General features: G+C 47.0%; 2 protein-coding genes across 19 annotated transcripts in view; one reads left to right on the forward strand and one right to left on the reverse strand.

Annotated features, from left to right (window-relative positions):
- Nucleotides 1–770: 770 nt before the first annotated feature.
- Nucleotides 771–6,580, forward strand: TCHP (trichoplein keratin filament binding). The gene is made up of 12 exons (XM_071763165.1): nt 771–1,345; nt 1,450–1,654; nt 1,731–1,787; nt 2,252–2,320; nt 2,401–2,574; nt 3,042–3,154; nt 3,470–3,536; nt 3,808–3,980; nt 4,494–4,575; nt 4,746–4,931; nt 5,011–5,154; nt 5,709–6,580. The coding sequence occupies exons 1-12, from the start codon at nt 1,146–1,148 to the stop codon at nt 5,739–5,741; spliced, it is 1,503 nt and encodes a 500-aa protein (XP_071619266.1). The 5' UTR covers nt 771–1,145; the 3' UTR covers nt 5,742–6,580.
- A 2,029-nt stretch (nt 6,581–8,609) lies between these two features.
- GIT2 (GIT ArfGAP 2) overlaps nt 8,610–27,085 on the reverse strand; it is a 130,871-nt gene continuing 112,395 nt past the window's right edge. For 3 of the 18 annotated variants that reach the window (XM_071763157.1, XM_071763144.1, XM_071763142.1), the window contains 14 exons: nt 26,707–26,752; nt 25,123–25,174; nt 24,722–24,794; nt 24,293–24,390; nt 23,887–23,998; nt 23,328–23,470; nt 22,441–22,590; nt 20,404–20,652; nt 18,956–19,045; nt 15,300–15,382; nt 14,637–14,819; nt 12,767–12,892; nt 9,663–9,726; nt 8,610–8,857 (listed from right to left, as the gene is read on the reverse strand). In XM_071763157.1, coding sequence (XP_071619258.1) covers nt 8,645–8,857; nt 9,663–9,726; nt 12,767–12,892; nt 14,637–14,819; nt 15,300–15,382; nt 18,956–19,045; nt 20,404–20,652; nt 22,441–22,590; nt 23,328–23,470; nt 23,887–23,998; nt 24,293–24,390; nt 24,722–24,794; nt 25,123–25,174; nt 26,707–26,752 — 1,682 coding nt within the window. In that variant the 3' untranslated portion in view covers nt 8,610–8,644. Of the gene's footprint in view, nt 8,858–9,658; nt 9,727–12,766; nt 12,893–14,636; nt 14,820–15,299; nt 15,383–18,955; nt 19,046–20,403; nt 20,653–22,440; nt 22,591–23,327; nt 23,471–23,886; nt 23,999–24,292; nt 24,391–24,721; nt 24,795–25,122; nt 25,175–26,706; nt 26,753–27,085 lie in introns of all 18 variants that reach the window. The other 15 variants (XM_071763145.1, XM_071763143.1, XM_071763150.1 and 12 more) reach the window with 11 other exon arrangements.

Below are 27,085 nucleotides of genomic sequence, written 5' to 3' on the forward strand. Positions count from 1 at the left end.
CCGGGCCCGGCTCCCGGCCCCGCCGCCGGCCCAGCCGCGGCCGTCTGCCGAGGCGGAGGGCTGGGCCGCGTAGCGCCTCCCCGGTTCCGGGTGCTCGCTCCTTCGGTTCTGCGGTCGTGCCGCCTCGGGGGGCTGCCCACCCCCGAGCCCCGGTGCCCGATGCCCCCGGGAACCGCACCGCATGCGGGGCGGCCCGGGTTGCCATCACGGTCCTGTCAACCTGCCGAGCAGCCTCGTTGGGAACATCCCGCTGGTCCCCACGCCCCGGCAGAACCCCGGCGACCCGAGCCACGTCCCCGGGCGACACCCCGGCAGAGGCATCGCCCCGAGGACAGGCGGCTCCGGGCGGTACCCCCACCCCCCCTACCCCCGTGCCGGGCCCGCGGGTTCGGCCGCCGCAGGAGCCCCCGGTACCGCCCCAAGCCCGGTTCTGCCCCGGCTCCGGGCAGAGCGGTTCGGTCTTGGCGTGTTCCGGGCCCTGTTTAGGGAGGAACAGGAGCAGCCCCGTAAACACCCAGCGCCTGTCAGCCCCTCCCAGCCCGGCGCGGCGCTCCTGGAGGGCGGCTGTTAATTATTGAGGGGAGATTAATTAATTTTTGATAGGGAGCAGCTAGCGGGGTGGCGTATCCTTCCCTGCCTCGGCTGGGAAAACAAAGCAGCCTGAACCGGGAGCGATTAATTAACACCTCGGGGAAGGGCCGGGGGGTCAGGGCAGCTCCCGCAGAGGGAGCGGGAAGGGAGGCTCAGCCGGGATCTGCCGGTGACGGGGCCCCAGTCCCGGTGTTTTTACCGGCTGGTCCGGAAGAACGGGTCGGGGGGCGATACCGAGGGAGGAGGAGGGAGCCGGGAGCCGCCTGTCCCCAGCGGGGGCACAACTGGGGCAGCCGCCTCCTCCTCCTCCTCCTCCTCCTCCCAGCCGGTGCCCGGCGCCCATCCCGGCTCAGGTTGGGGTTTGGCACAAGACGCGGTGGCGGGGGTGCTGCCAGCAAACAGAAACCTTGAACCCGCCTGAAATATTTACAGCGTAACAAACACCCCAGCCTTGACCCGACCCGACCCGACCCGGCCCGGCCCGGCCCGGCCGCCCTCTCCCGTCCCGCGGAGCTCTGCGCAGCGTGTCCCTCGGCGGCTCCCGTAGCGTTGCCATGGCGCCGGCCGTTGGGTGCGGGCGGCGGGCGATGGCGCGGGGCTGGGCCCCGGAGCGCTGGGCCGCGGAACGGCGCCGGGAGCTGGAGACGCGGAGCCGGCAGCAGTGGGAGCGGGCCAGCCGCTCCTTCGCCCGGGACGCCGTTTACTGCTACCAGCAAGCGCGGTGGAGCGACCCCAGAGTCCTCCCGAGACCCAGGTAGCGGCCGAGCCGAGGGGTTCAGGACGGGGAGGCCGCGCCGGGCCGGGCCGGGGGGTTCGGTGATCGCTCCCCGTGACTCCCCCCGGGTGTATCGCCCGCAGCCCGGCGGCGGTGCTACGGGAGGCGGAGGAGGCGGCGGCGCGGCTGGAGGAGCGGAGGTCGAGACTGCGGCGGCTGCTGGGGGAGGAGCGGGAGGCGCTGGCGGGGGAGCTGCGGGAGCTGCGGCGGGACGGCGGCACCGAGCTGGGCGGGATGCGGCAGCGGAGCGAGGAGCTGCGAGCCGGGCGGGAGGAGCGGAGGAGGAAGGTGAGGAGGGAAGGGCCGCGGGTTGGCAGCGCTGGGGGCTGCAGGGTTCTGAGAAAACCCAACTTTTTGTTTCCAGGTGGCGGAGCAGCTGCTGTACGAGCGCTGGAAGAGAAACACCGCGGAGCTGCGGGAGGTGAGGGTGCTTCCCGTGCAGTCCCCGCTGCTGGGTGGTTTATTAAATCCGTTTTTAACGCGATGGACACCGCGGGTGTCAATCGAGGCACAGCAGAGCCCTAAGTTCTGATAAGTAAAAGGTAAAGAAAAAACAGCTCCACTGTGTAAGAAGCCCCCTCAGAGTTGGGGCATTTTCTAAACCAGTCAGAAATGTGTCCTCGGTGCCCACGATACAACTGTCCCTGCTGCTTTTTAAAGCTGAACCTGCCCTGTGCCTGGTGCTTCCTGGTCCTTTATTCTGCCCCTCTGCTGCTCTGACCCCAGTGTCACTCTGATGTTTCCCAGAGCTGGTGGGCACCCAAAGGAGCCCACCCATGCTGAGGCAAATCCTGCAGGGCTGCAGCTGGGCCAGGAGGAGCTCTAGAGAGGATCCCAAGGGACAGGGGAGGCTCTGGCACTCGTGGCATCTGTTGTCACCCACAGGTGGAGTCGGAGCTGCACAAGAAGCACGTGGTGGAGGCTTGGGGTGATCAGATAATGCAAAAAAACAAGGTATGTCGGGGTGGTCCTGGGGATCCTGGTGATTGTTTGCACCTCACCTTAAACACCGTGTGTTCTTTTGGCTGGGGAAGCAAGAAAAAACTGAACTTGAAGAGAAAAAACGTTATGAAAATGAATATGAAACTGCTCGAAGGGAAGCGCTGGAAAGAATGAGACAAGAGGAGGAGAAACGTCGGGTGGAAGAGAAGCAGCAAGCAGAGAGGCTGCTGCAACAAATGGAAGAGCTGAAATTACAGGAGACAGAGGTAATCTTCAGCTTCTGCTCATCTGAGAAGGAAATTCATTGTTTGACTTGGGAATTCAGCAACACTGGCCTGAGCTCTTCCCTCCAGCTTTCCACTAGATTAAGTCTGGAACAAAATTTACCTGTCACTTAATTCCTGGTAGCAATGTAAACCTCTCCCCTGAACACTGGCATGTTCCCTGCATTCTGGTAGCTTTTATTTGCTTCCCTTGAAATATAAGCACTATTTTTGTGCTGTACCAGCTGAGAAAAAGGTTTGCAGAAACTTGTGTGACAGGTTTAGGTCAAAGGCTTTGTCTGCTGGGGCTCCTCATGGTGTCCCTTGTGCTGTGAGCCACAAATTAAGTGTGGAATATTTGCTGCAAGGAGGATTTTGGCTGCTTGCAGGGGAGAAAAACAAGGTACAAGCTTGGGTACAAAGCTTCTATATATATATATTCTTCCTTGGTGGTTGCTGTTCCCTTGTAGGCAAGAAAGCTGAAAAAAGAACAAGAGAATTTGTTAAAGCAGCAGTGGGAGCTGGAGAACTTGGAGGAAGAAAGGAAAAAAATGGAAGAGCAGCGGAAGAAGAAAGAGCTTGGGTATGAGACAGAGGGAAGGTTGTTTCAGCAGGACTGGGGCAGCAGCTCTCCCTCTGTCAGTACCCACAGCACAGGGAGGTGTTCCAGGGAGCTGGGCTGGGCTGTAAATATTTATTTTTTGATGGAAGGATCCAGAACAGCCTATGAGCAAAGACATCTGATGCAGTTCTGCTTTGGGTTGGTGTTAGTGGCAGCAGGTGCCTCTGTTGCCCACACGTTAGGCTGCCATAGATGTATTTTTTGAGTGCTGGTGTTCATCATCAGGCATCAGAGTCATGATGAATATTTGAATATTTCCTTCATTTCCTCCTTCAGGCGATTTTTGAAGCATCAGTGTGAGGTGCAGCTACAGAGACGAGCCCAGCAGATCCAGCAGGAGCTGGTAAGAGAAAGCACCCCTTGATTTCCATGTTCTGGACCCTGTGTGCTGAGGAAACTTGTTCTTGGTGTTTTATTTGTGCATCTGCCTCTGCTGCCTGGGGATAATCAGTCAGGAAACCCCTTCCAGCTTCTGCAGCAAAAAGATCACGGGGAAGGCAGCCGACTGAGCGTCCTCAGCACACCCTTGAGTGTCACCAGTGATTTGTAGAGAGCAGCCCTGTGCCTGGGCTGGAAGGCTGCTGGAAGGTGTTAATCTTGTGTTTTTCCTGCAGGAGACAGACCGACAGATCTTGTTGTCCCTCCTGGAGGAGGAAGATGAGGATCAGCAGCGCCGGTGCGCGCGCAGACAGCGAGCTGTGGCTGATGCTGCCTGGATGAAAGGTGTCATTGAGGAACAGCTCCAGCTGGAAAAGGAGAGGGAGGCTCAGCTCCAGACTATTTTTAAGTGAGCATCATCTGTGTGTGTGCTGGATGTCCCTGCCTGGCTGGAATTCACGTTTGGTTGCTGGGAGTGGGTGTTAGAAGCAGTGGCTGGTTGGGCAGGCAGGTCCAGCAGCTCTGCCTGCTCATTCCATGTGCTAGCACCTCAGAGGGGTTTAGTCTGAGTGACCCCAAAAACACCCATTTTGTTTCATTTTGTGTCTCAGAGCTTGTAGGTAAAAGCTGCCTCAGCTTCACCTCACGCTCCCCCCAGTTCAGAGAGCAATCCTCACCAGTACACACCACCACCATGGTTTAGTTAAAGGTTTTGTTGCAGAGGGAAGGTTTGTGGAATCCTCAGCTTTCCAGCAGAGCTGTTCTGACACAGCACAGCAGGGGTGGCCCAGGAGCACATGGGAAGACAAACCTGAGAGCTCCTTTAATGCACAGGGCAGCTCATCTACCCCCATGGAGAATACAGAGGGGGTTTCACTGTAAGTAGTAACCTTAGAGATAATTCTTCCTCTCTCTCCTTTAGAGAAGAAGCTAAAAAAGTGTGGGAGAAAAGGGAAGAAGAATGGGAAAGGGAGAAGAAGGCCAGAGATCGCCTGATGACTGAGGTGAAGCCATTGTTCAGCTGTCACCCTCACAGCATTAGGGCAGAAGTTTTCTGCTTGTCTGATACTTTTTTTTTTATAATTTTTGAGGATTGTTTAACTGTGTGCACTGCAGTTTCCTCAGTTGTGCTCCTCAGGCTCACCCCTTTCTTGCCTCATCTCCTGTCCCCCAGGTCCTTGCAGGGAGGCAGCGCCAGATCCAGGAGAAGATGGAGTTAAACAGAAGAGCTCAGGAGGAGTCCATAAAGTACCGAGAGGAGCTGATCAGAGAACTGGAAGAGGCAAAAGAGCAGAGGAGGAAAGAGAGGGAGCAGGAGGAGGAGCTGAAGGCAGCCCGCAGGCAGGAGCTGGAGGCACAGGTACAGCAGCTTCCCCGAGCCCAGCCGCCTGGCTCCGGGCTCCATCTCCCTCTGACAGCTCCGTCTCCTCCTTTCCCAGCTGTCGGAGCGCCGGGAACGGGAATGTGAGGAGCAGCAGCGTCAGAGGGAGGAGGAGGCAGAGGAGCGGGCAGCCCGGCAGCGCTGGGAGGAGCTGGTGCGGCAGGAGGCCGGGCACATGGCAGAGAGGGGGCACCGCAGCAGGGTAAGGGTGTGGGGACACCGGGACACAGGTGACAATCACACTGTGGTTGCTTCTCTCCCCCTCCTTCCCCCGGGGCTATTTCTAACCGAGCTCTATCATTCTCTCTTGTAAATTGCTTTTGCTGATTGTGATGCTTTCCGTCCCAATTTTTAATTTTTGTTGCTACTGCCCCAATGTTCTAATTCCTGGCAGTGCCAGCTGCACTGGTGCAGTTGGTACAGCACATCTCAGCTGCTCCCTGGCTTCCCATCTCCTGCCATGCTTTCCCTGGCTCTAAAAACCTGAACTGAGCCAGCTGATCCAGGCCACGTGCCCAGCAGATGAGATTTTTCACACAAAACTCTGAGCAGTCAGTCAGCTCTGTCATTTATTGGCCAGGGGTTACTCAAGTCAGAGAAAGCTGGAAGGAAATGAAACTCCCCTAGAGTTATCAGCTTTGAAATATTACTGCTGCCTTTCCCTGGGGGCTGCTCTGAACTCTCACAAGCTGCCTGCTGAGCAGTGCAGGTGCAGAGCCTGTGCAGTGGCTACAATCTTTGTTTTGCCCCCCTTAGCTCTACAGCTACCCCAGAGCAGCCTGGACCTGAGTCCTGTGCACCTGAGGAACAAGCACCAAATGCAGCTGCAGACTGAAGAATCAAGGAAATAACAGTGTCTTTGGAACAGCCCATAATGACAGACACCCAGATTTCTGAAAATATTTACTTGTGACCCAGCTAAACACAAGAACAAATCTCTACTGGAGATTTGGAAGCAGAGGGCTGAGCATCCTGAGAGGACTGAGCTGCTCCACTGCTCCATCTGCAGAGCTGGGATGTTGTATTTTAGTACCAGGGCAGCACAGCCACTGAACAAACCCCTGGGATCTGCACCAGGAAAGGCTCTGTGCCCCCTGTGGGGTGGGAACTGCACCCCAGGACAGGCTGTGGCTGCTGGGCAGGTGTCAGACTCCAACTCTGGAGACACAGGGGGTGCCCAGGTGGCTTCCAGGACATAATTCAAAACCCACTGCAAATCCAGTGTGCTGGAGCAGCAATTCCTGACCTGTCCAGTTCCTCCCCAGAAGGTGCTCAAGACTCCATTAAGTGCTTTTTTTTTTTCTTTAAACTTGTTTCATAAATAATGAGCAATTTCAACATGAACAACCATTTGTTTCTTTACCTTAACAAACTGCTGCAACAAAAGGAGGGGAAATTCAGGTGCTTATTGCTCTTGACTCCTTGCTGTTAATGTGGGTGATTCCAGCTTACAGTGAGTCCCCAAGCAGCAGCTGCTGTGGCCTGTTCAGATCCTCTCACCCCAAATAATTTTCCACACTGAAGGAGTTTTAGCATTTTATAGTAATACTGTAAACAAAAGATTAAGTCAAAAATATTGTACAGACAGAATGACACTAATAAATACAAGTTCTGGAAAAAGGCAAAAAGTTTTTTACTTTCCTGTGCAGCATTTTGTAAAGAAAGAGCAAGTTTGATTATCAGGGAAAAAAAAAAAAAAAAAAAACAAAAAAAAAAAAAAAAAAAAAAAAAAAAAAAACAAAAAAAAAAAAAGAGAGATTGTAACAAACCTAGAACAGACATTTGTTGGGGGGAACTGACCAGAAATGCTGTTAAGGTGACAGACTGGAAATCAGCTAAGAACTGGCCATGTTTTCAGAGCAAAGTCTTTTGAGGAGCACAGTCCTGGGGTTTAGAAAATCTGTGTAGCTGGAACCAGGGCTTGCAGTTCTCAGAGCACACATTTGTTTGGTACAGAGGGAAGTTAAAACAAGTGATAACTTAAACCACACCTCAGTGTTGCCCTGCTGGGGAAAGCAGGTGTGATATGTTGAGGGAAAGTGGACAGTGGGGTCCTGAGAGGTTTACAATGACCATCTGCTGCCCACTGAAGGGAAAAGTTCCTAATTATCAATATATTTAATTGCCAGTAGCATAATTCCAAAGTAGGTTTTACAAAAGTTCTGATCACAGAGCCTGTCTGCATTTCTCTGAGTTTAGAGACAGTTCCAGAATTCAGAAGGGCAGAGAGGAACTAAAAAAAAACAAACCCCAAACCTACAATAATGTTAATTATTGGGTTGTCATCTACTCCCTCGACCTTGCACTGCTTAAAAATGGAGCAGATGACAACATGCAGGAACCCAGCACTGGTTTATGGCACTTGGTGTTCAGATGTAAGTACAAACACTGTGATCTGAGAAGGAACCAGACACTGAACTGCAGTGGTTTTTTTACCTCCACAGGCTTCCTCAAACCTCTCATTTTTGAAATTATGGACTGAGACATTTTGGGAAGTTTTGGGAGCTATTGTGAATGATAAAACCTGAAAGATTAAAAAAAAAAAAACCTGATAAAACCTGAAAGACATGGATGTTTGTCACCCACCTTTCTGACAGGCAGCCTGGCATGGGTTACTCCATGTGAAGCTTGTAAAATTTTGATAGATTTTGTATAAAACTTACAGGAAGTGTTTCACATTTGGATATGTTGAGGTACAGAAGTCACATGCTAGGGCAGACACAGCTGCTGTTGCACTGGCATTCATCTAACTTCCTTTTTTTTTTGGTTTTGCTTTTGATTTTTTTTTTTTCAACTATCACAGAAATCTTGAGTGAAATTGCATCTTGAGTTTCTGAGCAATGCTGCTGCAAAGAAGATGGTGCCTTGAGGATGACAGCAAAATTCTGCAGGAAACTTAAGAATGAATTATTGAAATCAGAAACAAAGGATAATATTTTAACCACTAATGCCCTAAAGTAACATCAAACATATATATTAATGGCATAGTGACAACTAAAAGAAATAACTATAAAGTTTCAAATTCCTTCCAAAAACGGATAAAGTGACAAAGACCTGGTATAGTTACATGTAAAAAGCTCAGATGCTCACAACTACTACTCTTTTAGCAGACTAAAAACATATTATTGCACAACAGTTGATATGGGAACAGATAATATTGGGCTTATCCCATCAGGGGGATCACAGCCTTCTTCCTGCTGGGGAGCAGTTACAGTCCTGGAGCTTTGGGAGCCTGCAGGTTTCTCAGCCAGGGGCATGTGAGGGTCCAGGATGGAGAAGCAGAGGGGAGGCTCTGCCCTGACACATGCAGGTGGCTTCAGAGAGAGGTTTGCAAGAGGAATCTGCAAGCAGAAGGTGTCCCCAAGGAAAAAAAAATCCAGCTTGGTACAAGGCTGGGATGTGCTATTGGCTCAACAGCTATTTGCAACATGCTAATTATCTGTAACTAAACTGGCAACACAGGCACAAAATAAGGCAGTGGGTTAAATTAATCATAAAGTTGTTAGAAAACATGCAAAAATAATACTGAGTTTAAAAAAAAAAAAAAAAAAAAAAGTTTCTTGCCCCCTTTAGTTTTTCCTCATAAAAAAGTTGAATAGTTCCACACCTTTATTTGAGATCCAACCTTTTTAAAAAAAAAAAAAAAAAAACCAACAAAAAAAAAAAGCCAAGACTAAAAAGCCAAGTGTGACTCAGTTGTTGTTCTCTTTGGTTGTGATGGTAACCAGCTGCTTGGCAGCCTTGGCAATGTCATAGGCACACTGGATGACCTGCTGGGTGACCAGCTGGATGTCTGTGGTGGGACAGGTCTCCACGGGCAGGGTTTTTGTGCACTCTGACTGCAGTCTGTAGGCACTAGAGGTCAGCAGGCGCAAGGAAGTCCTCACCAGCTCAGACTTGGGCTTCTGGGAAAAGGAAAAGCAGAAGTTGGGCTCTGACAGAACAACAAAACCCTTTCCAGGGTGGCTTTTAATTAGCCAGTTGTGGCTGACAAGTGGTCTTTAATGAGGGGCATCAGCTGCTTCCTGCACTGACATCTCTGTGCTGGGAGAGCTCACACAACATCACAGGGACAGGGGTGGAACAAGTTCCTGGAATTTCTCCTCTCTCAGCTCAGGGCCGTTTCAAGCTGCTGCCAGGCAGCAGGCAGGCAACACTGCTTCACCCTCTTATTTAGTAACTTACTCATACAAGTTTTCTAGTGCCTGCTCAGTGCTCCCCAGCCCACACCCTGTCTGCCAGCAGGGCACAGTGTGTCCAAGACAATCTGTTCAGACACACAGAGCAGCATTAGGTCTTCCTTCCATTTTTAAAGACCTTACAAAAGCTCAGTCACTGAGATCTCCCTCCCTAAAATCTGCTGTGCAGGAACAGCTTGCTTTGCTACGTGGGTAACAGATCCAAACACACCTGCAAGTAAGAAATCCTGGGAGCAGCATCCAGCTGGAACCTTGGGACACACACAAGCCTGGCAAAGCTGCCCTATAACCCCACAGCTCCTCAAGTCAGATGCAATTAGGCTCCAGTTTTGGAGGAACCACGTGCAACCCTTGAGAGTTTTACGTTCAAGAGTAAAATTAAAGGCCTGGATTGACAAATGAGCCCTTTCCCATCTCATTTCTCCCTACCTTCAACTTCTGGGTTTTTGTCTACTGAAATCTACTGGCCAGGAATGAGGCCAGGAACATTTCAGTGCTGCAAGGTACTTACTTTTGGGAACAAAGCTGCCATTTCTGTTACTGCCACGTGTATTCTCTCCGAGCATGGTATATAGCTGCAAAAAAGATGCCATTTGTTACTCACTCTGTAAAGACACCCCTTCCTCTCCAGACTCACTACTCAGTGGCTATTATTCTAAAAACAACTGAGTAACAAAACCCCCCATATCTATTCTACAACTATCTTTGAAGGCAAGTGAAGGAGGGAGTGCAACACAATGAGTCTTCACCTCAATGTTCCTCAGCACAAAGATGTCTACAGCTATGTGACTGCAGGAATTAATCAACAGTGGGAAAGGATTTCCTAAGTTTTCCTTACTCTTTGATGACTCTTTGCTTGAAGGAATAACTATCCACACCTGTCACACCAAACACTGTCAGAAAAGGTCTGGGTTTGCCTGCAATTCTGGGAACGTGTCTGTGAATATTAACTGCACATTAATTACCAGGCTCACATCTCCTAATTTCCCCCCCACCCAGCTATTCAGATGTTAGAACTTGTCTCCAAATTGTGCAGAAAATTGCTCAACTCAACTCTTTCTGTTCAGGGTATGCACAGCAACACACTGTGCTGGTACGTGTGGGAGAGCATGGCCAAGCAAACTGCTTTGTGTGAGTCAGACACAAAGGAAAGTAAAAATTCTGCAGCTTGAAAATATTGAAGCAAAATCTGGGGACACAGAGGTGCTTTTGGAAAAAAAAAAAATAAATCAAAAAGCCCCAAAAAACCCAGCAGCTTTCTTCCTTGGTGCAGTGTTGACAAGCAAAAGCGAATTAAAAAAAAGCACAACACTGAATGTGGGATCTGAGAAATCTGCTGCCATTTTAGGGAAATTTCTGTCCATTTGTTTTGAAAGGACTCCTGCATGAGGCAAGAGTTTTAAAACTGCTAAGGATCTGAGCAGCTAAAAATATCCAGTAATCTCTGAAGCAAAGTTAAAAAAACTAAAGGCGTTTCAGCTGATTTGATGTTTCAGAGTTGAATTCTTACCCTCCAAATTCTTAAAAATAACTTAACAGCCAAGTATTGATATTTATAGGGCTGTTTTGTCTGCACCTCTGAAGCAAGACAATTTTCCTGCACTTCTTTTCCAAGGTACAAGGTAGCAGCCTTAAAAAAAAATATAATAAAACAACCACTTTGTACCTAAGTTACCAAAACACAATAAACTCCAAAAAATTGTATTCCAACACTGAGTCCTGACCTCTGTAACCCAGGAGTTCTCAGCTGAGCTCTGAGCCTGCTCTGTAACAAAAGGCTGCAGTTTGCTGCAGAGCCAGACACTGAGGACACACCTTGGTTCCAAGGGGGTTTATTTCTGTCCCTCTATCAGTTCATTATCAGTTTAAACCAGAAATGCAGCACTAGGCACATTTTGCCCTTTTCCTGTTTCCCAAGGGGGAAGGTGAGACACTGGAGAAGGGAATGTGCCCAACTTCCAGTGCAGAATCCCTACCTTGCTCTTCTGGTGAAGCTTAACTAAAGGTAAAACACCAGATGAAGGTAACTTCAGAACACCAGGATGCCTTCTTGGATTCATTCACACACATAAACCCCCCAGAGTTCTCACACAGAGCTTACAGATCCATGCATCTCCAGACCAACTACTTCCAGCAGGTGTGAGTTACTAAATATTCAGTGATTCCATGGAGTTAGCTCAGAAAACAAAGGCAGATTCCATTAGTCCTCCTAGATGCCACTGCTGATGCATTTACCCAATGAAAACTGATCCATTCAAAACAGATCTTAAAACTATTTAGTACATAAGCTGCTCTGAAGGGCTGTGTTAGTGTGGTCAGTCAAAAGTCTAATTTCAGAAGACTCTTTCATGCTTCAAGGGCTCAGTTTCAGCATGAGTTAAGTCAACACGATTCAGTCTTCAGCAGGGGAATCTCAAAAATCACAGAAAAATGTTCAGCATCTGTGGATTATGGCAAATTGCTGCCTTTTGAAGCAAAACCAGACAACAAAACCCCACCCTCCCAGTTACTGTGCAGTCACCTTGCAGTTCCAGAGGTGCAAAACCAGGCAAAGGCACTGAGGAAGCAGCCACACACTGGGGTCATTTTGGCAATGCAGGAAAATTGCTTTGCAGAGAAGCACTGCTGTGTGTCTGAAGTCACCTGGGTTCTTGGACATAAACTAAAACTGGACATCCCAAGGTCAGTGCAATTCCCATCCTGCTACTCAATTAATTTGCTCCCTGGAGGCCACTCTGAACAGCACCTTACCTGGTTCAGAAGTTTCCTGATTAAACCCTTGACTAAGAGGGGAAGAGAGCCACAAGGATTGTATGAAAGAGACCAAGACTAATGTCACATATTTCATATTATGCTCTCTAGGTTAGCTGCAGAAGCACAGTGTGTCTTGGAGGAATGGCTTTATTTTATAATCTCTGCAAGCTCATGGAATAAGCTGACATTTATTGAGTTTACACACCCTGCAGTAGGATACTTGAGTAGGGACAGCTTGGAAAAAAGAATCCCTGACTAGCAGTAACTCCTGCTCCAACCCTGATATTTGTCACTAGCAGTAACACCTGGGGTTAGAACTTGGGAAGCTCTGTTTTAAAGAACACCTCACATAAATGGGATTGGCATTTTAGGAACTAACAAACAAGATTCTGGTCCTGATGGAAGGTACTAGATAAACATATTTTTCATTGTTTCAAGACACCAGTGACCTCACTTGGCAGATCAGCTGTACAAACAGGAGGGCCTAAGCTGTCAGGTGTGGATGCTGCAGGTCAGGGACCATGAAACTTCAGCTGTGTGTCCCACAGAAGGAGCAGCCAGACATTGTGCTGTTAGCTGTGGTAATTCATCCTGATGGACAATAAACAGAACAGAGCCAGGAGCATCTCTCTAAAGCCAGAGACAGTCCCAGCTCCAGGCTGCCATTCTGTTCCCTATCAAATCACCCCTGGGAGCTTCCACCAAAGGGGTTCCTGACTCTCCACAGGTTCTGTTCCCACCCAGAGCATTTCATGCATCACCTTCAAGGACCCCAGTGCAGGTAGTGTGTGAGGGACAGAGGCAGCAGACAGAAAGAGAAAGGACACTGTGCCTGGGAGGCAGGGACAGAGGTCAGAGTACCAGGAGGCAGGGCCGGGCTGCGGGATGGTCAGAGGCTGCAGGGGAGCTGGCTCAGCCCAGGGCACCAGAGTGCTGAAGCAGCCCAGGCTATGTCTGAGCTTCAGAATACCTGCACGTAACAAGGGTCTGCTTGGCCAGTTGAGCAGAGGGAAAAGAAGGGAAGAAAGTGAGAAAAAAACCCCAAAACAACCAACAGGAATTTCATTAATAGATGATATTCTTGGATCATTTTGTTACTCTTTGATTCTCCGTGCAGTGTGGGAGCTGCAGTGTGAAATCTGCAGTGTGGGAGCTGCAGTGTGGGAGCTGCAGTGTGGGAGCTGCAGTGTGGGAGCTGCAGTGTGGGAGCTGCAGTGTGGGAGCTGCAGTGTGGGAGCTGCAGTGTGGGAGCTGCAGTGTGGGAGCTGCAGTGTGGGAGCTGCAGTGTGGGAGCTGCAGTGTGAAATCTGCAGTGTGAGCTGCAGTGTTGCCAGCACTAGCCTGGAAGATGTCTCATTACATCCGTGACCTTTGGAGAAGGGGCCATGATGCCCCAGCTGCAAGAAGGGATTGGAGGAACAAGGCAGCTCCAGCTCCTCCATGCCCCAGACTCTGCCGTTCTCAGCCCGCTGAGACAAAGCCAAGGGACAGGAAAACAAAGAACAGCAGCTTCACAGTTCAGTGTTTTGCAAGACTGTACTCATCTAAGTACTGGCAAACACCCTACTTCATGAGTGGTACAGAAGAGAAAACAAAGAACATAGCAGGTTTCTTAAATATTCAATTTAGCAGCAAAAGCTAGGTACTTGGCACTTGTTTCTTTGAATAATTAAAAAAAAATACAATTCAGCTACTAGCTAAACTGTGATCCACATAAAAAACAAACTTCTTAAAAGCTTCTCTTGCTGTTGCTTCTCTGTGAGAAACAAGCAACAAGGGACTGGAGTGGAAAAGGTTGCAGACAAGGGCAATGATCTCAGCACAAACACGTAAGAAGTCACCATTCAGCCCGAGGAGAGGCCGAGCTCACCCTTCTAAAAATAGAAAAGTACAAGAAGGAAAAAACACAGAACAAAAGTGGCCCCATTGTTGTGCACTCCTCTCAGCAAGGCAGGAAGTGAGGGCTGAGCACACATCACCAGCTGCTGCTCACAGGCACGGCGGGCACAGAGCTCGGGAGGGGAGGCAGAGGGTGGGACCTGCAAGCTCAGCTCTCCTGGAAACCAAATCTGTTCCAGACCTAAAACCTGCTCCTAATACCTGGGAAGAGGTAACTCTATTTACAGCCCTCACCAGAGCACCACCTGATGATGATCAGTCAAGGGCAGTATCACTTTTACTCATGGCTGGTCTGGAAATTAATTGTTCAGCTGGGCCAGAAGCTCCCCGAGGGAGCTGATGCTGCACACTACCTGATGTGCTGATGAGCTGTGTCCTGGTGCTCAGCTATGCCTGCCTAAACCCAGGAGTTCAAAACAGCCTTTGTAGGTATGTTTTCTGTACTAATATTTCAGCAGAAAAGCCAACTTTTCCCTGCCTTCATGATTTTTTCCTGACACCAGATTTGGTGTCACTGTCAGGCTTCTGTGGGGTGTCCTTACCCAAGGACATGGAGGTCTGAAGATCCAAGTTCCAGCTTGGCAGGAACCAGGCTGTGTGGAACACATCTGATGTGCATACAAACCAACACTTATTTTGCAGCAGGACTTGATGCCTGCACTGGTCCCTCCTCCCTGCTCACCCAACCTGCATCAGGAAGCACCACACCCCAACACCTTCAGGAGGTGTCAACCCAGGGGCCGTGGCTGTCCCTCTGCAAAGAGGGACAAGAATTTTCAAGAATTTTCTTTCTTTTTTTCTCACCAGCTCCAGAGCTCTTCCAGCCCCTTACCTGTCATGCTTGTTCTCCTGTGCTGCTCTCAGCAGCTCCTGAATGTTCTTGGTGATCTGCTCAGTTTTCCTGATGACATCTTCTGTGCTGGGCAGACTGGAGCTGGGGGCTGTGTCGGTGTCTTCAGGGATGGATCCCTCCCCCTGCCAGATGATGCTCCTCTGCCGACCCTTCCTGCCTGACCTGCCAAGGAACAAGGGCTTGTTGAGGCTGGAAGAGGCTCAGGGGAGACCTCATCACTCTCTACAACTCCCTGAAAGGAGGTTGGAGCCAGGGGGGGGTTGGGCTCTGCTCCCAGGCAACTCTCAGCAAGACAAGAGGCCATGGGCTTAGGAATCTTTTCCTAATATCCAACCTAAGCCTTTAAGTTGGATATTAGGAAGAAATTCTTTCCAGAGAGGGTGACCAGGCATTGGAATGGGCTGCCCAGGGAGAGGGTGGATTCTCCATCCCTGGAGGGTTTTAAGAAGAGACTGAATGTGCCATGGTCTGGGAACCATGGGGGGAGTGGATCAAGGGTTGGAGTTGATGATCTCAGAGCTCCTTTCCCTCCACCCAAATGATTCTGTCATTCTGTAATTCTGTGATTCTGAGGCAGAGGTTTGTCTTGACCAAAACCAAGGTCCTGTGGGACTGGGAGCTGGCAGTGCCCAGGCCACCTACCCTGTCTCCTCCAGCTCCAGAGGGGTGGGGGGGTTATCGTAGTCGCTCTCAGACACACTGCTCTGCTTCTCCAGCTTGGAGCCCTGCAATTAACACAGATGTAATTAGGCACTGGGCAGGACAGAAGAGCCCTGAGCTGGGCCAGGGCCACGTCCTGTGTCTGCAGGTCTGCTCGTGGGAGGGAGAATCGAGGGAGGGAGGTCTGTGACAGAGCTGAGGCTGACCCAAGCATGGGGGCTGAGCCCAGAGCAGAGGCTGAGCCAGGCACGGGATGCCCAGGAGGGCAAAAGGAGGGCTGAGGAACTCTGAGCTGAACCAACAAGACCTGGAGGCTGAACCAAGAGAGCTGAGGCCCACTGAACACTGGAGGCCAAATAAGAGCTGCAGCCCAGAGCAGAGGTGAGGATGAAACAGGGGCAGGAGGCCTCAGCATCAGTCGTGGGACACCAAAGGATGGGGGTCAGGAGGAGGGTGGGAGGACAGTGCCCAGGGCAGGAGGCACACAGGAAGATGGAGGCTGCTGCAGGTACCAAAAGAAGTGTAGGGACACACAAGGTAGAGGTTGGAGCAAGGATGAGAGACACATTGCAAAGTGGGAGGCTGATCCTACTGGGAGGCTGAACCCAGAAAGAAGAAGAATGGAGACTGGGGTACCAGAGTGAGCTTGGAGGCCAAATGCACAGCAGAGACCAAACCCAGAGCTGAAACCCCACAGCTGAGTGGGAGGAACTCAGTGGAGAAGAGGAAGGACAGAGCCTGTGACTCTGACTTCACCCCATCAGAGAGCAGGAGGCCAAACCTAGGTGAGGAGGGACACAAAGAAGGTGAAATCAGCACCAGGAATGGGAGTGCTGCCCATTCTCTGCCTCTGAGCACTTCCTCCCAGGTGTGATGCTGGAACACTCACCACCTCCTGCTCCCACACAGACCAGCCCTGCACCTCCCTGTAAAGCACCCAGACCAGGGGTGATGATGATGATGATGATGCTCAGGTTTAAGTCCTAACCTCCTTTTCTGTGCTTATTTTTCCCTTCTCAGAGGGCTGCTAACAGAAGGAACCATACTTGCAGCCTGGCTGCTGAAGAGGGCTCTCCCTGCAGATCCTAACACAGATGTCAGCAGGAGATTCAAACCAGAATTTGAGATGAGAGCTCAGCTCCTTCCCCTGACCTGGCTCAGCCTGTCCTGGAGGTTTATGCTGTGAATCCCTGCTGCCAGGCCAGTCTCTGCAGCTCCCATGATGTGCAGTTTGAGGAAGCCCCTGAGGAAGACTCCCACCTCCAGCAAGGCCCCAGGATCACCACACATCCATCACCTGCTCTGGGTTTCAGAATTGCCACACAAGCTGATCACAGGTGCCTACCAGAGCATCTCCATCAGTGCCACCCTACAAACAGCTCAGCCCCTGCCTGAGCCACAGGCACAGCTCAGGTCACAGCCCTGGAGCTTCACAGAAGCTCTGAAGTCAGGGTGAGGGAATCTCAAATGTGAGGGACACATTTCACTTGCATCCCTGAGCCATGCAGTTAGGAAATAATGTGACTAGGAATGGGGTTTTACTGGTTAACATCCAGTATGCCTGTTAAGCACCCATCTGGTGTTATAAGCACCAATTCTTAATGCTGGAGCACCTCAGGTATGAAGACTGTGAATAATGTCTGTCTGTTTTAAAGTCACTCTGCACAGAAGGAAGAAAACAGGTGGTTTTTGTGGTTTTTTTTTTAACACTCACCTCTCAGGATAGCCAGTAAATATCAATTCTAAAAGAGTGACACATTCTGAAGATGTGAAACTATTACATGTAGGGTCTGACCTTCCCCTTCTGTGAGATGTATAGGGCAGACCAGTGGCAAAGCTCTGCACTGGGGCCAGACATACAGATAACAATACTGAGCTACAAGAATAGGACATTATGGAAACAATAACACAGGATAATAGAATCAGTGTTAAATGAACACAAAGAAAACCTCTGAAAGCTTCTACACAGCAAGATCAGCTGCAGCAAAACCAGAGCTGCATTTGCCTGAGCAGGATTTTTCCCTTCCAAGTTTTATCATGCAGCCCCACCTGCAAATCCAGTATTTTCTCCACTGAGATGTCCAAAAAAACCAAAAGAAGAATTTAAAACCCAGGTTCTTTATCCTGGCAGGAAGAGACCAGAGTCTGACCATACAACATATAAATCCAAAAGACTTTTTTTTGAAAAATTTAGTACCATATACAACACTTGCCCAAGGAACAGAGACAGTTCTGATTTCATGGTACCAACCACACAGAAAAGGCAGAGCAAAACGAGACAACTTTTTGTGAAAGATCTTTTCAAAATCAGTTAAATCTTACAAAGAACTACAAATAATTGTCTCTCAAGTTTACTCTCAGGAAGTCTATTTAACAGAGAAATAAACAGAGCCTAGATCTTGAAAAAGTGACACAAAAAAGAGGTATAAGCTAGGCATTATTTTCTAAGAAATGAGATGTAAACATCTAAAAAGAGCCCCAAGAGCCTTGTATTGGTATTTCATTCAAAGTTAAAGAGCAAGACCTCAAAATGTAATGTCCTCATTCTGATGACAGAGGGCAGGTTCTGGAAGCAGTGACAGAGGGAGCTCTGGCTGGGGAACAAAGAGCAGTGTCAGGGCTGGGGTTGTTCCTCCTGTACCTGCTCAGGGCCAGTGCTGCAGTCACAGCCAAAAGTGGATGTTATTCTAGAGGTGCAATGTGCTTTTCCCTTCTTTTGCTGGGGTAGCTTGCAATTAGTTCAAGGATCCCAAATAAAACACAGCCTGAAAAAGAAATCCATCTGTCTGCCTGCCTTGCTAGGAGTGTCCTTTTGCAAGGGGGCATTTTGTGCTCACCTCTAGCACATTAATTTAAGATTTGAGTGTCCCACCACAAAGAGAGAACAATGTTTAAGAAAAAGCTGAAGAAGCTGCACAAGGATTCTTCAAAGACCAAAGACAGTTTCTTGCAGTTACTGCAATTCTTTTCCTAACAAACCCCCTAAGGACAAAGTTTTGTTGACCCTGACAGATCACCAGTATCAGCTTCCTTTACACACTCTCAGCATCTTTAATTTTGCCCTGGAAGGAATCTTGCTAAAAATGGTTCCCATGCCCACTCCCTCTTTGGTCTCTCCTGGCCAGCAGAGAGCAGGCTGGCTGATGGGTGCAGGGGATGTTGGGGGCTGTCTGCACACCCAGAGAACTCCCTCCAAACAGAGTCATGAACATCAGTGAGATAAATGCTCAGTCCCAGTGAGGATTGGTGCAAGCTGGCAGCCCCCAGAGACAGCAGGCTTGAAAGCTGATACCAGGGAGCTCCACAGCCCTCATGCAGTGCATTTTAGTCAGGAGGAAGAGTTATTGCCTTCTGAAGGACCTGCCAAATTGCTTTCCCAACAGCAAGTTGTCTTCTGGCTGCTCCCAGTGTTAGGCAGTGGAAGGAGGGGTCTGGAGGAGCTGTGGTGCATGCTGAGGATTTTATAGCTGGTGTGAAGTTAGAGAGAGGCAAAGCCCCACAGCACGTGGGAGAAGAGATGGGGGTGATGAGATACTGCTCCGTGCAAGCGTGTGCCAGGGAGAAGAGAGAGGCAAGAAGGGCTTCCAGGAAAACTGCCACCTCCTCCAGGAAAAAGACCAATTGGGAAGGTACTTAACCCTTCGTGTGTTTTCATCCCTGGACCAGGAAAGCGTGGAGGGGAAGGAAGGCAGAGATGAAGAGGAGGTCACAAACGCACTCCTCCCGATCTAAAAATGGGAAAGAGAAAAACACTCGGGAAAACAAAACAAAAAAAAAGCCCCCAGACAAAACCAAAACACAAATAAATCTGTAACTGAAACAAAGGAACATTCGTAAAACCACAGAGATGACATAAAGCAAGACTTTGAGAATTTTGCTAGGCATGAGTGGACTTAATGCTTCCAAAATACAGCTGGCTTCATGTTGATTCTCCTGTTGATATTCCAGAGGCCCTGAATTCCACAGAGAATAAAATGCATTCACCATAACACCAAACCAGCTCCACACAATAAGTTAATGTTTCAGAACTGCTACTTCTCTCCAAATTTCAACCCAAACAACCAAAGGGTCTATACAAAGCACTGTCCTGTTTCACAGTCACTGCTGCATAACAAAAAGGTTTCTTGCTGCCAGAACTGCCTTTACATCAACATGCCAATAGAACTGAGAATTATTCCATAGTCTGAAATTCTCAGTAGTTTAACTGCAAAGGGGGAATTTCTGCCCTGATTCCCTGATGCACTCAGCTGTCTCCTTTGGAATGTGCACAGGAAGTTTATCCTGCATCATGCCAGGCAAAAAATACCTGTTCACTTCCAAGTATGTTTTAAAGGGCTTAATTATTTATCTGTAGGGCAGTGCAACCAACAGGGAAACATAACCCACAAATGTTAAATACCCATCTAGAAAATACTGTCCTGTGTTCCTGCTCAGAGGGAAATCTAAAAGGAACCAACAGGAACTAACTTTAATAAGTCTGTTGGGTCACTTATCTGAGGTGTGACCCCTCAGTGCAGGATCCTTGTGGCTACTGCAGAACTCCCTTTCCACTGCCAGCACACTGTACAGGAAAATACTAAACCAGAAAAATTCAACCAAGTAACAGATCTAAACCATCCTCAGCTTGGAGTTCCAAGCTCAAAATAAGAAATCGGTGGCCTAATTGAAAAAGCTTCAATTTTGTTTTCATTTTTGGAAGGTGGTTCTCAAGCTCCCTGAACTGGCACGTGCCTCTACAGCCCCAGAAAGAAATCCATGACTTTTACCTTCCTCCTTGGGACACCATTCCCCCTCCCTTTCCTAGTTTTCAGAAAGCCACATGTTGATATTTGGCATCCACATTCTGGTAAAAAGAAACAGCTGAGCAGAAGCTAAAAGCTCCAGTTCCCATATTCCAGAACTGCTACAGCTTTTACTTGTCACCTCCTGAGGCTCCTGCAGACATGTTAATACAGCAAACATTGAAGAGTCCTCACAGCTCCCTCTGCAGCAGACAGGCAAGCAGCCTGGGCAAAGGAGCAGAGTTGAAGAGACAGAAAAAGGTGACCACAAGAAGAAAGGCAGAAGCATCAGCAGTTTTACTTACGTGTGGAGGGAAAGGCTGCAGTCTTGTTATGCTTTCTTCTGGGTATGGGACCTCTCCCAGGGGGAGGTAGGGCTTCTGCCCTGATCCAGTCTCATACATGGACATGGGTCTGCTGCCCCGTGCCGACGGGCGCCGCTTTAGGGAGGAATTGTTGGCAGGGTCTGGGTACTCTGAGCCACTTGGGACCTGACACAGATTGGTTGTGGCCTGTCTTCTGAGGCTGCTGTTTTCACTCTGTAGCGTTTGAAGCTGAAAGAAACGTGTAGCAGTGGGACTTTGTTTCTCTGGTAATGTCAAAACCAAACTGACAACACAGGGCGGGCTTGTCAGCTGTGTCAGGAAAGCCAGGGACAAGTTCTTTTGGGCTTTGAGTTCTTTTCCAAAAATCTACTCAGCTTGCTCAGTTTTGGTATAGAAACATTTATGTTCCAGCTCTGGAAATATTGATGTGCTGATTTCCAGCACTTTCTGCTAAATGAAATCTTAAAATTGGCTGTTGTTAAGCACACACAATCCATCCCTTCCAGCCTGCCTGGACTGGCACACGAGTGGTGTGGTTTAATGAGGCTGTGGGGGGAGCACTGCCAACAAAACAGGGTTCCAAGCAAACTCATCCATTCCAGCAGCCAACACCAGAACCTGGAGGAGGACTTTGTGTTAAAGTCTGTGAAACCTGAAAACGCCAAAACTACAGCACAGACAGAGGCAGCACACAGGAAACTAGAGCTTGCTCTGCAAAGCAAGAAGAGAGTTCAGCTTATGAAAATACAGTATCAGCTAGCTACTGCTTTCCAAGAAGCCAGCAGGAAATAACTTTAAAGCTTTTTATTATTATGTATTTGATGGATAGTAAAAATGTAATGATTCTGATTTGTTTATGGAGTTACTTGGAGTAAGTTTGCTATATTAACACATCCTAATGAAAAGATGCAAAAAAAAAAAAAAAAAGGCAGTATCAGCAATTCTCTAACAATAATTGAGTAAAATATTTCAAAAGGCTGACAGCCTGTTAAACAAGAAATTGCATATTTACCACTTTCATTTACTTGGCATCACATGAACCTGTAAGAACATTAACTCTACCAAAACAACAGCCTGGAGCACTTCCCAGAACCCTAAATTGAACGTGCAGTCTTCTGTCAAGATAATTTATGCTTTTGCTCCTCACTCTCTGTAGGAAGATGCATCAAGACCTAAGATTAGAGAATCACCCAGGAGCCTTCAAAGTTTGACAACAGAGGCACCTACATTGGTCACAAGGCACCCTAAGCAGTCTGTGCCTGTTAAAGAAATTTAACAGAAGTGAAAAGTCCACTCAGTTGATGCAGAGAAATGCTAAACCAGTACAAGCTGTCAAAAGAACACAGAACACCCCAAGATCTCTCAGGTTCCTCTGAGTATTCACCATTCCAATAGGTCTGAAGGGCTGTGACAGAAGGATGGCACTGGACAGACAGGGCTATTTCCAGCTGCTTGGCTGTGGATGTGAAGAGCTCAACAACTCCCAACTGATGCAAAGCATCAGCCTCTGCCCACCCCACCAGGGACAGGGTCACCTCTGCAGGATCACACCTTGGATGCCTTTCTCAGCAGGGAGAGACATAACTGCAGCACCTCCTGAAAGTTTTGCAGTACTCTCATTATTTGGAAAACAGGATTTTTAACACTATGTAAAGGAATTAATTTGAGGAAGCAGCCAGCCCTTCCTAGGCCAGTGTGACAGACAGAACAGTGAACTCAAGAGAGATATAAATTCTCCCTTATCCCACAAAAATCTCAATTTGCCAGACCACTGGCAAAGTATTCAACAAAATGTTGATTTGTTTACACAAGGATTAGAAGGCCTGGATTCCAAACTGGGTTTTCTGAGCTTGAAATTAATTTTAGGAGAAAAGGTCTCATCTGACTCCAAAGCAGCTCCATTTTCAAGAAGTTTTCTCTCCATCCTAATGATGGGTTACTGCAGCTTCAGAAATTTTGTTCTGTTCTACTGAAATATGTCAAGAAATGAGAGGGCTGCACTCTTGTGCCTGTTACCTTTTTCTGCATGATTCTCAGCTCATCACTCAGGTTGATGTTCACCTTCATTAACTGCTGGATCTTCACCTCAGAAGCCACCAGTGCACTTTTCACTTGCATATATTCTTGGGCTGTCACTGGTCCATCTGACAAGTCTGAGTCCAGGCTCTACCAACAACAGCAAGAGAACACCACTTACAGCACTAGGAAACAGGCTGCCAAAATAAAACCAGACACTGACAGCTTTTCATGTACTTGCTGTAAAGAAATCCTGGTTCAAATTAGTAGGACCCATTTGTTGAAATAATTTTAGTGCAGTATAAAAGAAATTTGATCTCAATCAACTCTTCTCTATGCTCAAACCCCATTTGTGTCAGCACTTCAGTCACACAATACACTGGTCAGGATTTTTTAATATGCAATAAAGAATGGGAAAGTTAGAATAAATATCCAGTGTGAGTTATAAGGAAAGATTAAACTAGAACTGTCCTTTTTCACCACGCTGCATTATTTTTAGGAATAGCTAAAAACACTCAGTCACTACTGATCTGCTGTCAATATTTCAGCAGTAGAAAGCAGTGAAATACCACAGACTCTTCAATTATGAGTGTTTTGGTAGCTCCCATTATTTCAGATGTGCAATTAAGTCTGCATCTTGGCTCCAGACAGGCACAGTGACATGACACATGACTTTTCTAGAGGAGCTTTTTATTTACAATAAGAATTTCTTAAGTCACAACACTTCATTTTGAAGTTCATAGACTGAGGCATGGTTCTGAAATTAATTGGAAAATGAATTAAAATACCTGTTTTCTGTTCATTTATGCATGCTACATTCCCTCAGCAGGGAAAGATTCACTGCTATGAAAAAAAAATTGGGGTGTGTATAACTATTTCAAGCCTACCTTCTGTCTGTTTGATTTAGCTGCATTTGTTTCCAGATCTGTGTCTTCATCTGAAGCAACACTGTCATAGTCAGGCTGGTCATTATCCTGACTTTCACTGCTGTGTTGATTGCTGATTGATTTGAGTATCAGCTCCACATTTTCTGTAGATCAACACACACATTTAAACAGGTACCAGTAACTTTAGAGAAGAAATGGAAATGCAACATTGCCCTTCAAAAGAAGCATCACTCTGTACAGCAGGATTCTGGAAAATTACCAAGTTATCATAAAAACAGCAACCATCATAAAAAATATGATCCTGAACAGCACACACCCCACTTGATTTATTTGTACTACAAATCCAAACCCTAACAGACAAATCTCCTGGATCTGGCATTATTTTGGTGGCCTAATGCATGCTGTCAGTGCCCTGCTAGCCATGATTTCATTCTTGCCATGTATAAAGCCAGGATAAATCTCTTTTTTCAGTCATACAGCACTTCTGAATCAAGCTATGGCACTGGTTGAACTACTGAAGAACTGCATCTAGAAGAGGTGACAACCAGAAGACACTCACCTTTGGAACCAGTGAGAGGATTCCCCTGCTGCCTTCGTTTGGCATCACTTAAAATATCTATAACCAGAGTAGCAAACTCGTGGGCATTAAATCGAGCCAGCTTCTGCCTCCCCTGAATTACAGAGAAATGCAGGAAAAAAATTAAAGTACAGCCTGTAGCAGATGAACAGCAGAGCTCCCAGGCAAAACTCAGACTACAGCACTCACAGGGAGCTGATCATTCAATTCCATTCATTGCAAAAAGCATTATTTAAGTTATCCAGCTGCACACTCCAGGTCAGGAAAATGTGGAACTATTTTAACTTCTTTGCAAGCAGATGCAGCTCTTCTGCACTACAGCAACACCACTGGAAATACCTGGTCTGTTAAATACAAATAGGTTTGCAGTATTAAGAAGATTGTATACCTGGTTCCTGGTTGAGGAATATTCAGGATTTACAGGAAGAAAAGGGACCACTGTGGTCTCAGTCACGAGTGTACTGTGATTCTGAGTAGCAAGCCAAACTGCTCAAGGAAGAAAGGAAAAAAAAAAAAAAAAAAAGGAATAAACTTCTTATTATGCTGCTTGACAGTATTCTGTGTCATTAAAAAAAAAAAAGACCACATTTTCAAACACAATCAATTCAAAGGAAGGCTTTTTTTCCCCAGAGGGTTCTCTATTTTGAAAAAACCCAAGATTTTTTCAATTAATGTCACCTTCAGACAATGCAAGCCAAAGAAGCCATCATTACCAGTAATTACTGAATGCAAAATACTTTAAACAGAACATATGCTTGCACCAGCATTTTGTATGCAATGTAACAACTCAAAAGACATCCCAGAAAGCCTCATTCACCTGCATCTGTTTCCCTTCTGTCAACTTCATCATACACATCCATGGCAAGTTCTTCAAATAAGTGGTTGCTTAGCTAAGGGAGAAGAGAACAATTACAGCTTGAAAATAAATGATATTTAACAAGATCCCTGTTACACAGAAAAGAGCACAAGGTTCTAAGGTTCTGAACTGGGAAGATTCTACCCCAAACAAGACCAAGAAATTTTTCTTCTCTTGTCATCACCTCTGCTCCTCCATTTCTGCCCATTTTCCTGTTTTTCTCCAGACTTCTAACTTGCTACAGAGTTGACATTTATTTATGCACGAATTAATAGCAGCTGAAACCAGCTAAAGCTTAAGTGCAGAGTTTGTCACATCCAGACAAAGATGTGTCAACATAGCACACTGAAAATTCTACTTACAGACTGAAGCTTCTTCTTAGCTGCTTTTGCAAGTTCTGATAAATCTAGACTGCTATGAAAAAAATGTGATCATTACATCTACAGCAGTTAATAGCTTGTTCAAACACAAATTCTACCTTTCAATAATTTGATGATGAAAATGTCCCTTTTGTTCAAAACTCCTTAACATTTTAGTATTTTTCATACAGTTTTTAAAACATTGTTCTTACTAATACTGTTAATGTACCAATTATTAGAGTCTTAAACGTTTCTCAGCAACAATATTAAATTTTAAACAAGAGAATCCACAAAATCCTTTGGAATATGAATGCCCACATTTGCATGGCTCGAGAAGCAGTCAAACTGCAGTGCCACAAAATGCCTTTTCTAAGGAATCTGAGCAGTGTGATCATTCTGACCAAAACACACTGGATTTGTTCCACTGGACTCTGCAGGAGGCAGGAGACCATCAGGCTGCCAGATGGCTACAGCAGTAGGGCCACACTTAAAATTATTCTGTACCTTTTAGAAAATAATCTCCTCTGCCAGTTTCCAGCCTTAAAACCTGTGCAGTGCAACAGAACTGATCATAAAAGCCACAGATCAGGATGCTGGCAGATTTTTGACCCCAGATTTGTATCACTCCCCTGACCCAGAAGGATGGCAATGCTCAAACCCAACCCTCTGTGAGAGAAACTGCCATCACAGGGAGCTCGGGCAGGCAGGCACCTGAACAAGGGGAAAAATATAATAAAATTAAAAAAAAAAGGCCAGCAGAGGACATCAGGCAGAGCCAAGGCTGTACCACAGGCTCTGCAATTCCTGCAGCACCTTTGACCAGCTCATTTTCTCTGCACATCAACTTCCTTCTTTGTGCAATGAGGCAAATGATTCTTACTCTGCTCTGCAAAATACCCTGCCCTGAAAATACACAGTACTTTACCCAACAGCTAAATGCAGCACAGCTAAAAATATTACAGGTGTTAGCACTAAGTATTTGTATTTTACCAATTATTACATAGATTCTATAATACAATTCTTGTTTTACTCCAGTGTTTCATAGAAATTTTGCAAGCAAGAAGTGGAACAGTTTACTCACAGCCGTCTTATTTCCAATTGCAAAGCAATAAGAGAAAAAGAGGGACTGAGGATTAATACCTGGGGTGTTTTATACAAAAAGGATTTCATTGAGCAGAACCAAAACTTAAAAGCATTCAGATGATCAAAGTATAAATATTTGCAGGGAAAAAAGCTGCTTCCTTGCAACTATCAGTTTCAAAATGCTGTGTCAGAAAACTAAACTGTCCCCTACATTATTTACCAAATCTGTTTCCCAGGAATCCCCAGGTGTGTTCCCTCAACATAATTTTCTCACTTTCCCCCTGCATTTTAACAAATACTGCAAACTTGTATCATTTTCTGGTTTTGTTGAAATGCCAATATTCTTTCTAGAAAAAAAACCAAAACTTCTAAGATCAACAAAAAGCACATATTAAAAAGTTAGAATCACAAACGTAAAAGTTGTTTCAAGAAAGGAAAAGAAACTTAATTATTAGGTGTTTTTACTTTGATGTTCTCATACATGTCATGGGACAAGCAGCTTACCTGTCTGCCATCTGAGGTATAACAAAGTGCTGTCCATTTTTATGCTCTAGAGTTAAAAACAAATGAGGTTGTTACTGGGCTATAGCTGTGAATGTTTACAGCTGGCATTCAGCTTTACTAAAATACACAGGAATGAGAAATCCAAGCAGATATGCAACAGGCAAACACAGAATTATTTATCTTGTATGTAATTACTGAATTTCCAATTACAGGAAGTTAGCAAGTACCAAAAAAATGTTCCTACCAAAATTTCCTGGAGTTATCAAATTAAAACTTATCAAATGTATTCCAATTCCATTAAAAAATAATTAAGTTTCAACACAGGTGCCTTTATAGCACCTAATGGCTAAGAACTCTTAAGTGTGCTTCTGTTCAAAAG

The sequence above is a fragment of the Heliangelus exortis genome, chromosome 19, assembly GCF_036169615.1.
Source record: "Heliangelus exortis chromosome 19, bHelExo1.hap1, whole genome shotgun sequence".
Taxonomy (NCBI): domain Eukaryota; kingdom Metazoa; phylum Chordata; class Aves; order Apodiformes; family Trochilidae; genus Heliangelus; species Heliangelus exortis.